This window comes from Quercus robur, chromosome 2, assembly GCF_932294415.1.
Source record: "Quercus robur chromosome 2, dhQueRobu3.1, whole genome shotgun sequence".
NCBI lineage: Eukaryota > Viridiplantae > Streptophyta > Magnoliopsida > Fagales > Fagaceae > Quercus > Quercus robur.
The window spans coordinates 74,581,032-74,594,111 of record NC_065535.1 but is presented as its reverse complement, the minus strand read 5'-3'; the positions used below and the strand labels follow the sequence as shown (position 1 = coordinate 74,594,111).

At 36.0% G+C, this 13,080-nt stretch overlaps 1 protein-coding gene across 1 annotated transcript; it reads left to right on the top strand.

Moving 5' to 3' along the window:
• Nucleotides 1-3,439: 3,439 nt before the first annotated feature.
• On the top strand, nt 3,440-8,829 carry LOC126715005 (protein NRT1/ PTR FAMILY 5.8-like). Its single transcript, XM_050415429.1, has 4 exons — nt 3,440-3,636; nt 3,920-4,137; nt 7,315-7,832; nt 7,943-8,829. Exons 1-4 carry the CDS (start codon nt 3,582-3,584, stop codon nt 8,778-8,780), a joined length of 1,629 nt encoding a protein of 542 aa, XP_050271386.1. The 5' UTR covers nt 3,440-3,581; the 3' UTR covers nt 8,781-8,829.
• Nucleotides 8,830-13,080: the final 4,251 nt, after the last annotated feature.

Below are 13,080 nucleotides of genomic sequence, written 5' to 3'. Positions count from 1 at the left end.
TTTTCCCCCTTAAGTCTGTGGAGTATTAACTTATAGCTATCAAGTCCGTAGAAAGGATTCCGAATTTTTGAATACTAGTACTTCCAGCAAATACCAATTTAAGTAGTCTGAAACAACCTTTCAAGTTTAAAACTTCTTCCAAATTCCAATTTAAATAGTCTGAAATAACCTTTCAAATTTGTCAATATTGTTTCAGTTAAATATCTTAAAGACTTGGAGTCGCCTACCAAAAAATCTCAATTACATTTCCATTTATGCTTTATACATATCTCTATCTATAATATTATTATATATAGAAAATCAATTTATATAATATAAATGAAAAGTTTGTTCTTTTTGTTGATTTCTTCTAATTGTTAGAAATCCAATACATTCTTCAATTTGTTTATCTGATTTTATTTTGGTTATTTGGTTAGGTACAATTTATTATTTTTTTCAAGTTGGGTTTGGGGTATTTTTCCCCAAATGATAAAAGCTTGACCCCCTAGAGATTCGAGTTGGGCCATTTTGTCCAGCCTTAATTGTAGAAAAAATGGATTTTTATTTAATTATTTAATAAATGATTGCAATTTACCTTGGAACTAATATGTCAACTTCTTCATGTCTCAAAATACCTAAATTAAATTAAAATAGCAAATTTAAAATAAGTCTCAAATTCAAAATAAATGAAATTAACAAATATATATATATATATATATATATAGACACACACAGAGGAACTCGACCCAATCTAATTTTAAATTAAAAAAAATTAAAATTAGAACTTAATAGTCTTAGTTCCATCTTTTCCTTATCACCATCATTACTTGATGGTCCCCTACTCTGTTAGAGCACTTGAATTAGTGCTTGTTAATAGAAAAAATGGATCACATTTTAGCCAATTTAACTCCAAAATTTATACACATCAAGTCATGCAAAGTTGTGTATAAATATATAATATTTATGATAACTGTGTATATATCAAGTCATGCAAAGTTGTGTAAAAATATATATTTTTATGATAGCCGTATATACATAGAAAACAAAAACTCGACCCAATCTGATTTAAAAAAAAAATATATATTAAAATTAGAAGTCAACAGTCTTAATCCTATGTTTTCCCCATCACCATCGGCACTTGATGGTTCCCAACTCTATTTTACTGAACAACCTTGTATCCTCGAACGTAATTATGACCAACAGAAAGATAAAAACTTATAATAAGATGCTGAAAACTGGTGTACCACAGAGGGTAAATCAATTATTGGACGTAACATTGCTATAAGTAGAATGAAGTCTAGTTGGCCTACCAAATATATTGTCGACTTATAGTGGCCACTGGCCACAAAACAATCATTATTTAGTGTCTGCTTAAAATTTCTCAACATAATGCAGTGGCTTCACATTAAAATGTCGATTCCATTAACTTCCCACCTAGGCATGCCGAAATTGAGAGTGGGCCATGTAAGATCAAAATCAATAATTGTATGCTTTTTATATCTTTTGTTTGGGATAAGAATAATTGCGTAGATTATTGTAGATCGAGGACATGTGAGTGAATTAAACAAGGATTCAACGTATAAAAGCCATGCAAACGCACTAAATTCTGCGTTGGTGTTCTTTCCTTACGTGTCAACTCAACATTGAACTATTAATGCTAACCAAAGTTGAAATTGCTAATTAATCACAAGAGATTCATAACAACCCAATAGGGATAAGTGTAAAAAATTTTCCAAAGAAGAGCAATATAATCTAGAAATAGAGAAATGCATACGTGTTGATGACCCATTAGGCATTGTGTTACGTTTTGGTCACTGGCTATCTTTTCTTGTAGCATTCTTTTTGTAGTGGAGGTGTTGGATAGCAGAAGTGTTATCCTTCTCACTAACCATTAAGGTAGGGAAATGAGGCGAAGTTATAGTGGATCTCCCAAACAATGGAAAATGTTGATACCCATTGTGTGAGACTGCCATCTGTCCATTTTGTGGCTAGTTTTGTAATTGACATTGGTGGCCAATTCTGTCATTGGCTAGCACTGGTTCAGAGCTACATATATGTGTGTCTCTTCGTTTGTCACTGTGAAGTTTGTGTTTGTTGTGTGTTTGCATGTGTTTGCTGTGTGTGTGTGCGTGTGTGCCATAGACATTTCCTTTCCATACATTTGTGTAACGCATACTGATGTGTCAGTCATGCAGTACTCGTGATCTGAACGTAACGCAAAAAATAGAGTATAAAACTGATTCAATTTTGTGTTTCAGTTTGTGTTTTTTAGCTTTTTCTGGTGTAGGATTGCATTAGAGAAAAGGTAGTAAAGTTAAAATTATGACTCATGACAGCGCAAACAATACCAGTAAAAATGGCGTGATCGAATAGGGTACGAGTTAGGTGGAGATAAACTCAGTCAAAAAGGAATCTTGCTTGGATTGCATATATATAAGTATTTTTTTTTTCCCCAAACAAGTCTGCATTTTGTGTATGATCTACAATTGTATACGTCATATTATATGTTTGGTTGCATTCTTTTTCTCTTTTCCTTTTGTTCTTGATTTGATGAATTGCTTGCTATCATTCTTATGTGTAAAGAAAAATTAATAAGGTTTAGATAGAATTTATCAGCTTAAGCACATGTTGGGCTTTTAATACTTTAATTTTTGGAGTTTCTTTGTGAGGATTTTATATGTTATATTGCTGCCACCTTATCTTAACACAAAAAGTTTAGGCATGACAATATATAATATATTATAATCATTTTTTTTATCACTACTAAATATTAATTTGAACAACTTCATCAACCACACGACTAAAAATAACTCGAACATTCCAACAAGATCCTCCAATATATATAGTAAAAGCTTTTTGACTGTTTATGCTATACTCGTTTTCATGTGGTATTACATGAAAAAAAAATATTAATCTGAACTTCTTCATCGTCACGAAAAATGACTCGCGCGAATATATTCTAATACAAGATCTTCCTAGTAAAAGCTTTTTGATTGTTTATGTTATATTCGTTTTCATGTGATATTAATTACATGACTTCATCTAGACAAAAAAGTGTAATTTATATCATCATTCACAATATCATATCGAATCCTATACTTGTAACTTCGAAAATCTTCGTTCGAAATGTTTGTACAGGTGTGTACATTGACGTGTCATTGATGCCAGGTGGCTATCCATGAATCAAACTCACATACTTGAGGCTGTGTATTTGGTTTTGCATCGCATGTCGACCTTTTTTCTTTTATTTTTTTTCTTTCTCGATAACGTCGCCGTGACACCATGTCCAAGCTGATCTTAGTGGAACTTACTATTAGCTTTTGTTGATATAAAAATGCAACCAATGTTTGAAAAGCTTTAGCGTTAGTGTATTGTCTAGTGTCCATTGCTTGAAAACAAGACCTTGGACACACAGATAAAGGGTAATTAACAAGATATGAGCCAATAATGAGTGGTGCAACTGTTTTTGGATGTTGAAAGCAACTTACTTACGTTGATTATAAAAATGACAAAATAGCTACAACTTATTCTTGCTTCAATTTTCACCTCCCTCTTATTTATTGGCTCTTTGATTCCAGATAGTTGATTCCTTCTCTTCACTCATGGCTGGAGGTCAGAGAACAAAGGGACTAAGCAAGTCATGCATTCTTCTAATAGGTAATAATTAAGTATATATACCATCATCTTAATTTCTCTCTCTTTTTTTTCAACCATAAAACATGATTTTTCTCAACCTTGAACACCCTTATTTGGGTCTAGTAAGTTCTCTAAAACCCCATGGGGGATTTTTACACCTTGGTATATACTAGTGCTCCATTCTATAGCTGTAGCTTTGGATGAGCATTTGTAATGAACTTAATTTGTTTCCTCATAATGTCTTAGTTAATGTGTATGTGTGTAATAGAGTTCTCATTTGATCTGTTTATGGCTGAATTAACAGTGCTAGCTGGTATGGAGAGGTTTGCATTCAAAGGGGTGGCATCAAATTTAGTGACTTATCTCACAGATGTTGTGAAGATGAGCAACTCTTCTGCAGCCAAAGCGGTTAACAGTTGGTGTGGGTTTACTTCTATGTTGCCACTGCTAGTGGCACCTCTTGCTGACTCTTATTGGGATAGATATTCCACCATATTGAACTCTTCTTTCCTCTATGCTGCTGTGAGTCATTCCTCTCTCCTTAGTTCTCTCTTATTTTATTTATTTATTTATTTAATTTGATTCTGAGTGCATAGTACAGTTCTTTGATTTGTTGTTATTGTTAATTGTTATTAATGTTAGTGTTATTATCACAATACTTGGCCGTGATTCCCACGAGTGAATGGAGATTGCAACTTACTAATATTGCATAGCTTGTTTCTAGAAGTTTACTTATCAAGGTGTGGCTAATTATTTAAGGCTTTAAAAGATGGCTAATTATTTAAGGCTTTAAAAGATGATTAGATAATCCATTGTGATTATGGAGCCTTAGTCATCATTCATCACTATTCACCACCCAATTGAATTATAAAATTGATATCCTTAAAATTTAGAAGACTAGCTGGTAAACTTTTGGGTAGGGGTGTTCACCAAATCGCATAAACCGCACAAACCGTAAACACCGCACTAAAACCGTCCGTAAAATAGTATAACAACACCGCACTGCAAGTAATAGTGCACCGCATCGCACCACACCGCATGATGCAGTGTGGTTTGCGGTTTTATAATAAGAAAACTGCACATGCCACACCGCACCGCACCCTCTTTATATATTAATATATTTAATTATTTTTAATATTAAATATATTATTAATAGTTTAATAACCCTAGTTTTCAAAAAAAAAAAAAAAAAGTTTGATAACCATAACAAGTGTTGATTAAGAAGCCAGCCCAAAATAAAGAAAAACTAGCTCAATAGTTTAAAACTTGGACCAAAATAAAGGGAAAAATTAGTTTTAGGCTAGATAGAAAAAGCCCAAAATTTGAAATATATACCAATTTCAAATTATTCAAATCGTATCTTATACACTGCACCGCATATGTGACGGCAAAAATGAGGTGCAGTGCGGTTATGGTTTTAACTAAACTTTAAACCACACCGCACCGCACATGTGACCGCAAAAATAAAGTGCGGTGCAATTATGGTTTTAGCTAAACCGCACCGCAAAGTGCGGTGCTAAAAATGACCTAAAACCGCACCGCACCGCGAACACCCCTACTTTTGGGGTCCATTAGAATTTATTAATTTTTGTGAGGATTAAGGAATAAGAAGAGCCATTTATTTGCCTAAGACTTTGTCACCAATTGAATATCACTATGTGTGGGTTTGGATCTGCGTTTCCAAACCCACTTTTGCCTTCTTTTTTTTAAGACTAGTGCACCAAGGCATATGAACAATAAAAAAAATAGTGAACAGTACTTTTTCACACATTTAAAAATTATTTTGCTACTGTGTTTTCAATTTTCAACAAAATAAATTATATCCAAACGAACCCTATATCAGCAACTACAAGCCAAGCTACTTCCTAGATTAGCGCCCGCTATCTGATAGCCCTTGAGTGAAATGAATGTTTAATCTTGCTAAGATTAAATAAGTTAATTTCAATAGTTCTTGTTCTCTTGAGTGATTGCTGATTACCATTAGGGTTGTTTACCAAACCGCATAAACTGCATCAAAACCACCCGTAAAATGGCATAACCACACTGCACCGCAAGTAACAATACACCGCACCGCAAGTAACAGTGCATCGCACCGCATCGCATTGCATGATATAGTGCGGTTTGCGGATAAGAAAACTACACAAACCGCACCACACCGCACCCAACCCTCTCTATATATTAATATATTTATTTATTTTTAATATTAAATATATTATTAATAGTTTACTAACCCTAGTTTTCAAAAAAAAAAAAAAAATTTGATAATCCTATCAAGTGTTGACTAGGAAAGTTAGCCCAAAATAAAGCAAAACTAGCTCAATAATTTAAAACTTTACCAAAAACAAAGGGAAAAAAAAATAGTTTTAGGCTAGGTAGGAAAAGCCCAAAATTTGAAAAATATACTGATTTCATTCCGTTCAAACCGCGTCTTATACATAACACAACATATGTGACCGTAAAAATGAGGTGTGGTGTGGTTATAGTTTTTGTTAAACTCTAAACCGTACCATACCGCACTGCACTGCACATGTGACCGCAAAAATAAGGTGTGGTACAATTATAGTTTTAGCTAAACCGCACCACAAAGTGCAATACTAAAAATAACTCAAAACCGTACCGCACCGTGAACACCATAATTATCATGATAATGGTTTGATTAGACCATTTTATTGCTATTTTTATTTTTAATGGTCAAAAGTCTTTACTGCTTTTCAAGAATTGCTTTTAACTCCTTTAAGAGTTCATTACCCAATGACCTTGTGTGTGCGTGTGTGTGTCATGAGGGCCAGACAACTACAGAGCCGGAACTTTAAAGTTTGCTACTTTGCTTCCTTTGAGTATGAGGAAATTATGACCTCATGACTGGTGGTACGTGATTGCTTGGATTTTGAATGAAGAAAATTTGTTACGATTGTGGGTGACATTCGGCCTAGCACACAAAACTTCCACTTTTGTAGGAAATTGACTAATATTTAACTGGGGCCCTATGGAAAAGATGTCTTCTCTTTAGTGAAATTTCACCACCAAGCATTGTGTTTTTGTCACTAATGAATACCATGGATTGTAGTTTTGTCAAGGAGATTTATTGGTAATGGTAGCAGAATAAAAAGGTTGCAGTACTGTGAGCAGAAAATTAATCAATTAAAGGACTAATCTTTACAAAAAGCTTACACCACTTTTATTACCTTTTTTTGTTACTTAATAATGAAGAATCACTTGTGATTCTCAAAACAAAGAGTTCATTAAGGATAGGCCAGCCTCAAATACTGATAATAACTTACAAACTCAACAGGAAATAATGGTATCAATTTCCTCTGTATAAATTGAAAAAAATCAACAACACAATATTTACCAAGAATAGGAAAGTCACTTTTTTGCTATTTGTAAGTGAAATGATTTTATTCCTGGGACTAAGTCCCACGAGGGAGCAGGTGCTGCTAGGCCTTAAGGTCACTAGCAATAGAGAAGTCACATTTTTATTTTTATTTTTGAAAATAAGGAGTAGCAGCAAAAGCAGCCGCGGCAGTACACAGGCAAGAGAAAGAGAGCATTAAGTATTGTGGATAATATAGTCTCTCTCTCTCTCTGTGTATATATATTACAATTAAATAATGTATATATTGCCTGTCTATGAATGCTTTTGCAATATAATCAAGATGATATTATTTAGTTTGTTCTTACAATGTTTTTCATTTTTAGGGGCTTGTGGCATTGACATCATCAACAGCATTGGCATGGGCATGGTCTTCTTCTACAAACAAAACAATGTCTTCTTCATTTCTTTTTTCGTCACTATACTTGGTTTCAATAGGCCAAGGTGCATATAACCCATCATTGCAAGCCTTTGGAGCAGATCAACTCGATGATGATGAGGAATTTCCCTGTAGCAAAAACGAGAATAAGTCTCATAAAAAGAGTTCATTCTTCCAATGGTGGTATTTTGGTGTTTGTAGTGGAAGCCTGTTGGGTGTCACAGTTATGTCCTACATCCAAGATACCTTTGGTTGGGTACTCGGATTTGCCATTCCCATGACAGCAATGGTAACATCCGTTGCATTTTTCTGTTGTGGAAGACGGATGTTTATTTATAAACAAAATGATGCTATCTGTAATAACCCCTTTGAGAGCATAGTTCAAGCTTTCAAAGCAGCCAAATCAAAATTTATGCACCGTGAAGTCAAGTTATCAAATTACAAAGCTGATAAGGTTGAGCTAGAGTAAGTTTTTTTTGTATCAATTTCAAGGTATCTTCATTTTATAATGACAATTCTTACTTGTTTGTGCTTCAAGACAGAACTTTTCAATGACAAATCTTGCTTGTTTGTAGGCTTCAAGAGAAACCTCTTTGTCGCGAAGAGTTTGACAGCATAAACGACTTGGAAGCGAACCCAAGAAATGGTGTACACATGTTTGACAACGTGAAAGTAGTGCTGCGGCTTTTGCCCATATGGACAATGCTTCTAATGTTTGCAGTAATTTTTCAACAACCTGCGACATTCTTTACTAAACAAGGTATGACAATGAAGAGGAACATTGGAAGCTTGAAGATTCCACCGGCTACACTACAGAGTGCTATTACATTGTCTATAATTCTTCTAATGCCTTTATATGACAAGATTTTGATCCCGATTACACAACTGATAACTCGTGATGAAAAAGGTATTAGTGTTATGAAAAGAATGGGGATAGGAATGTTTCTCTCTATCATAGCCATGATCATTGCAGCAATTGTTGAAACAAAGAGGCTGGAGATTAGCAGAAATATGGGAAAACTTGAATCACAATCAGAAACGGTACCCCTAAGCATCTTCTGGTTGCTGCCTCAATACGTTCTCTTGGGCATTTCAGACATTTTCACTGTTGTTGGGATGCAAGAGTTCTTTTACAATGAAGTTCCAGTTAGAATGAGAACCATGGGATTTGCTCTATACACTAGTGTTTTTGGTGTGGGAAGCTACTTGAGTGCCTTATCAATTTCCCTTGTTGAAATCTTTACCAGCTCAAAAGGAGGGCATGGCTGGTTCTCTGACAACATGAATGAAGCTTGCCTAGATAAATTCTACTGGCTTCTAGCCTTGTTAAGTACATTGAGCTTTCTATTTTACATGATTTTGTGTAAGTGTTACATAAGTAGGGCTGAATTGGAGAATGAAAACTGTAAATGACCTTTTAATTAGTTTTGACTTTTATACAGTTTCAGCAATTTGATTTAAACCCTGTCGATTACTTGGCTCAATGTGGCAACAATTTTCTTTAAAAAACCTAAAGGAAAACAAGTAAGCAAGTAATTTTTTATGCCAGCAGAATCTTAAAGAGTGGAAACAAAAGACTCACCGGTCTTAATTCCTGTTCATTTGTATATACTTGAGAAATGTTTGGCCACAGAATGGTTTCAAATTCAGGAAGTTGTTGGGGATATTGTGGACATTGGATGATATTCAACAAAATTTTATTGGTTAGCCAAACAGAAAACAGATTTGAAAAATAAAGTTGAAGTCATGTAGTTTGTAATCTTGGTCACATCCATTGTGTTGTTGACATATCAAATATTTGTCACTTTTCCCCTCTATTCAGAGCTACAAGACACAGTGGAGATTTGATGACAAAATCTACAAGAATGACCGGTTACATGGACCCCAACAACAAATATTAGGTAGTCCAGCCTATTATCACATTTCTATGAGATGTCCATGCACACTGGTTGTGCAAATGGAATATTCGTGCATTGTTGTAGTATTTTCCAATTTTCAGTTTTTTACTAGTTGAGACTCATTTCATGTTCAAAATATTTGGTCATTCATAAGGCGGCTGTAAAAATGGAAGAGAAACTTCTACACTTATTTTACATATGCTGTTTTACACAACATTCACAATTGATGCTGATATACATATTTTAAAATAGGAAAAGGTTTTGTCTGCTTTTAAAAATAAAAACATATAAATGGATTTGTAAAATTGGAAGTAAAAAAGTGGATGTGAGAGAATAAAAGCCTCATATCTCCTTTGAAAATTGTTAACATGTAATTTCATGCAATTGTCCAATAACAAGTCATTTATATACTATTTAAAAGTTAAAATTTCGTATTTATTGTCGTTACGCATCTGTTGGGACATATCAAAGGTGGTATTTCGGTTCATTTGGTCCCACTCGGTCCCTTTGATCCTTTTTTTTTTTGGTTCTATTCGGTCCACTTTTGTCCAATTAGGTGCATTATCTCTATTTTGGTCCTTTTGGTCTAATCCGGTCCACTTTAGTCCATTTTTTACTAATTAAGTCTTAAATTGATTCTTTTGGTAGGCTGTCTTTTTAGTTTTGGGCTCAAAATTTCATTTTTTTTTCCTTAATTTTTGGTTGAAAAACATAAAATTTAATTCTATGTGGAACAAACTCTTTAGTCTTGGGCTAAAAAATACAAGTAAAATAGGAATTAGAAATTACAGTTATGTGCCTTAAAAAAAACTATAAAAATGATAAATATTTAAAAGCTTTCCTTAAAATTCATATTTCAATAATATAGGCATTATACTTATTGTAAGGACTAGATTTGAATCATTGGCCCAAGATGGATGGGCTTAGGCCCAAAAAGCCCAAAATAATGAATTTGTAGAGAGTGGGTTGGAAAACTGGACTAAAATGAGTTGGATAGTAAAATAAAATGACAAGAACAGGGAAATAGATTGAATTTTCTAGAGAAAATCGTCCTCGACACAATCCGAGTAGATCAGTTCTTATATATTTTGCACAAGTTTGATTACAGACTTGGTTCTTGATTGCTACAGTGTTTCTCTTAATTTTTCCGATCCCCCTATTCTAATTGTTCTCCCTTCTTTTATACTCTTTTCCCTTTTCATCTCCGCCCTCTACGTGTAGGCCAAATTGGTTGATCTTGATAGTTATCCCATCAGCCCCTTCCAAAATCTTTAGGTAGTAGCTGTAAGGTTGAAGGCTACTGTTCAGGTATCACCTCCACATTAATGCGGCCAGAGAGTTAGCTGCAAAGCATTTAATGTGGTGGTAACAACTTTCTCCTTAGATATTTTAGGACTCCCCTTTGTCCTTTGTTTCTGCAATGCTTATCCGCGCTAACACGGACTCCCTTGACAATGTTTACTCATCCTCGAAAGACCTCTCGTTCTCAGCTTGGGCCTTAGGCCCAATATATACATAGATAATGAACTCCTGGGCCCAATATCCCTACAATAGCCCCTCGAGATTCTTCTTTCTGACTCCTTAGGAAGAAAGGAAGATTTCGATATCACTGTAGTTGCCCTAAGCCCGTCGCATCCCACCTCTACTTGTGAAGACGCCTTTTTAACTACCCAAGACATGCTCCTGGTGCTTTGGCATTCGAGATACGTCTTCATTAAATTTTTGCAGCTCCCTATCCCCCACGTTTTACGGCACGATGCATATCCAACGGCTGAGGATTCTGCTGGGGCTTGGGTAGGAATTTTCCATCTCTGTAGCTTTCTCTTTGATATAAATACCACTTAAATCAATTTCTTATCTCACTTTAGCATTCACTTAGCTCTAGCACACATACACTGAACCTGTCAACTTTCTTAATTTACTCGTGCCTCTACAAACACCAAAAGTCTGTCCGAGGACACCCTCCTTATTTCTGTAAGTCTTCACAAATCTTTACACTCTATTTTTCCATATATTTTTCTATTCTTCGTAGACTTCCTCTCCTTGGCTCTATTTTCTCCCCTTAATCTTTTTAGTTCTCTCCAAACCCTTCTAGAAATGGGTAGATTTAAGAGTTTGGTAGACTCTGAGGAGGGGATAGAGAACTTTAGGGCTCAATATAGGATCCCTCCAAAAGTAGGCATCAGGTACTGTAAAAAGGGACAATGCCATGAAGACAGGCAAGAGGGAGAGGTAGTAATCCCGATGATTGCCTTCATAGAAGGCAGAATGAGAATCCCCATGGGAACCGTAACCAGGGATTATCTTAGGGCCTATAGGTTAGCTCCTACCCAGTGTGCCCCAAATATGTTTAGGATCTTAGATTCTATAGATGCCCTTAATGATAGGATGAGGTTAGGGATTACCCACCATGATATTAATTGGGTCTACAATCTCCACCATTTAAAGGGGCAGGGGTATTACTTGAAATCTAGGTACCCAGAAGTTAGGCTCATTCAGTGCCTGCCTGTATCCAACAAAGACCTAAAAAAAGACTTCCTAATCGTGTCTAGGAACTCGCACGATGGCCTCACCTGCCCGACGAGAGAGGGGTAGCCAGGTGGGGTCTTAGATTTTAGGACGGTTATTTTAAAGTTACACCTTCTGTGCTCCTCTTTTTTTGTTGTATTTGTACCTGAAATCTTCTTTAATTTGTGCCGCTCTTTACTGATGATAACTTTCCTTTGTCTTTACCAATGGTTTTGTAGACAAAAACACTGTCATTCCCAACTTCAACCTTGTGAATTAGGCAAGCTTGGATAAGATCTTGAAACAACTAAGGGTTGCTCACCTGATCTTGGAGTATATTCCAATTTCCAATGCCTTCCAAGCACTGAAATGCGAATCAAGGCAAGGGACCCGCGTTTACAAAGGATCAATGTAGCCGCTCCAGGGTTTCTCATCATCGGTCTAGTTCCACAAGGCACACTTGCCACTGGTCCGATACAAGAGGGCATCCTAAGGTCACCCGGCCACCATAACATACAACCGAGGAGGGAACTTCTTCTCATCTAGCCTTCATAAAGGAAGAAGAAAAAGAAGAAGAAGAGGAAAAAGTAGTGGAAGTATTCGATTTTGAAGACGAATTCGACGTCTTCAACGAAAAATTGTCCCCAGAAACCTTTCCTGGTGATCTCGGCTCTCCTTCCCCAACACAACCCAATCCTCTCTAACAACCTGCCGATACATCTGTTGATATAGGCATCTAGCGCAGGCAGAGGTCAACCCTCCAAGAGTTATTGGAGTCCCAGCTGAGGAGAGATGCTCCTAAGAAAGCTTCTCAGACCAGGCTCCCCACTCTTTCACCTGCTCAACCCTTCCAAGCTGATCTAGCCGACCACAAAAGGAAAAGGGAGGAGAAAGGGAAAGAGGTGGTAGAGGGTGGGAAGAGCCAACCTCCCCAGGAGATCGAGCCTCAAAGGGGGGCTAAGTAGCCAAGGGTGACGCGGACGAGGTCAGCCATTGAGAGAGAAAAAAGGGTTGACCACCGAGTTGCAGCCCCTATTTGGGCCCCACGCATGGAGCTAGATGGAGCTCCCCTTCTTAATGATGCCTTCATCCGAGATTTCCAGCTAGGTACGTGGCAAACACGGTGGAACAATCCCTGCTATTGCCCAAGGATATGGCTGATCTCAGATCTATGAAGCAGTATGAAGTCTTCCTCGGATTGAAGAGGGACTTGGCTATGGTAAGTAAGTTTTTAAGTTAAGTTTTTTTATTTTTTTTATTTTTTTATTTAACTGTACTCCTCTTCCTTTCCAGGCCATCCAAGCTAC

Bases quoted from the DNA above. Each gene is read 5' to 3' on its own strand.
- LOC126715005 (XM_050415429.1), top strand. From the start codon at position 3,582: ATGGCTGGAGGTCAGAGAACAAAGGGACTAAGCAAGTCATGCATTCTT. The intron at 4,138-7,314 runs GTGAGTCATTCC...TTTCATTTTTAG, and splicing joins CTTCTTTCCTCTATGCTGCT to GGGCTTGTGGCATTGACATC. The intron at 7,833-7,942 runs GTAAGTTTTTTT...GCTTGTTTGTAG, and splicing joins GCTGATAAGGTTGAGCTAGA to GCTTCAAGAGAAACCTCTTT.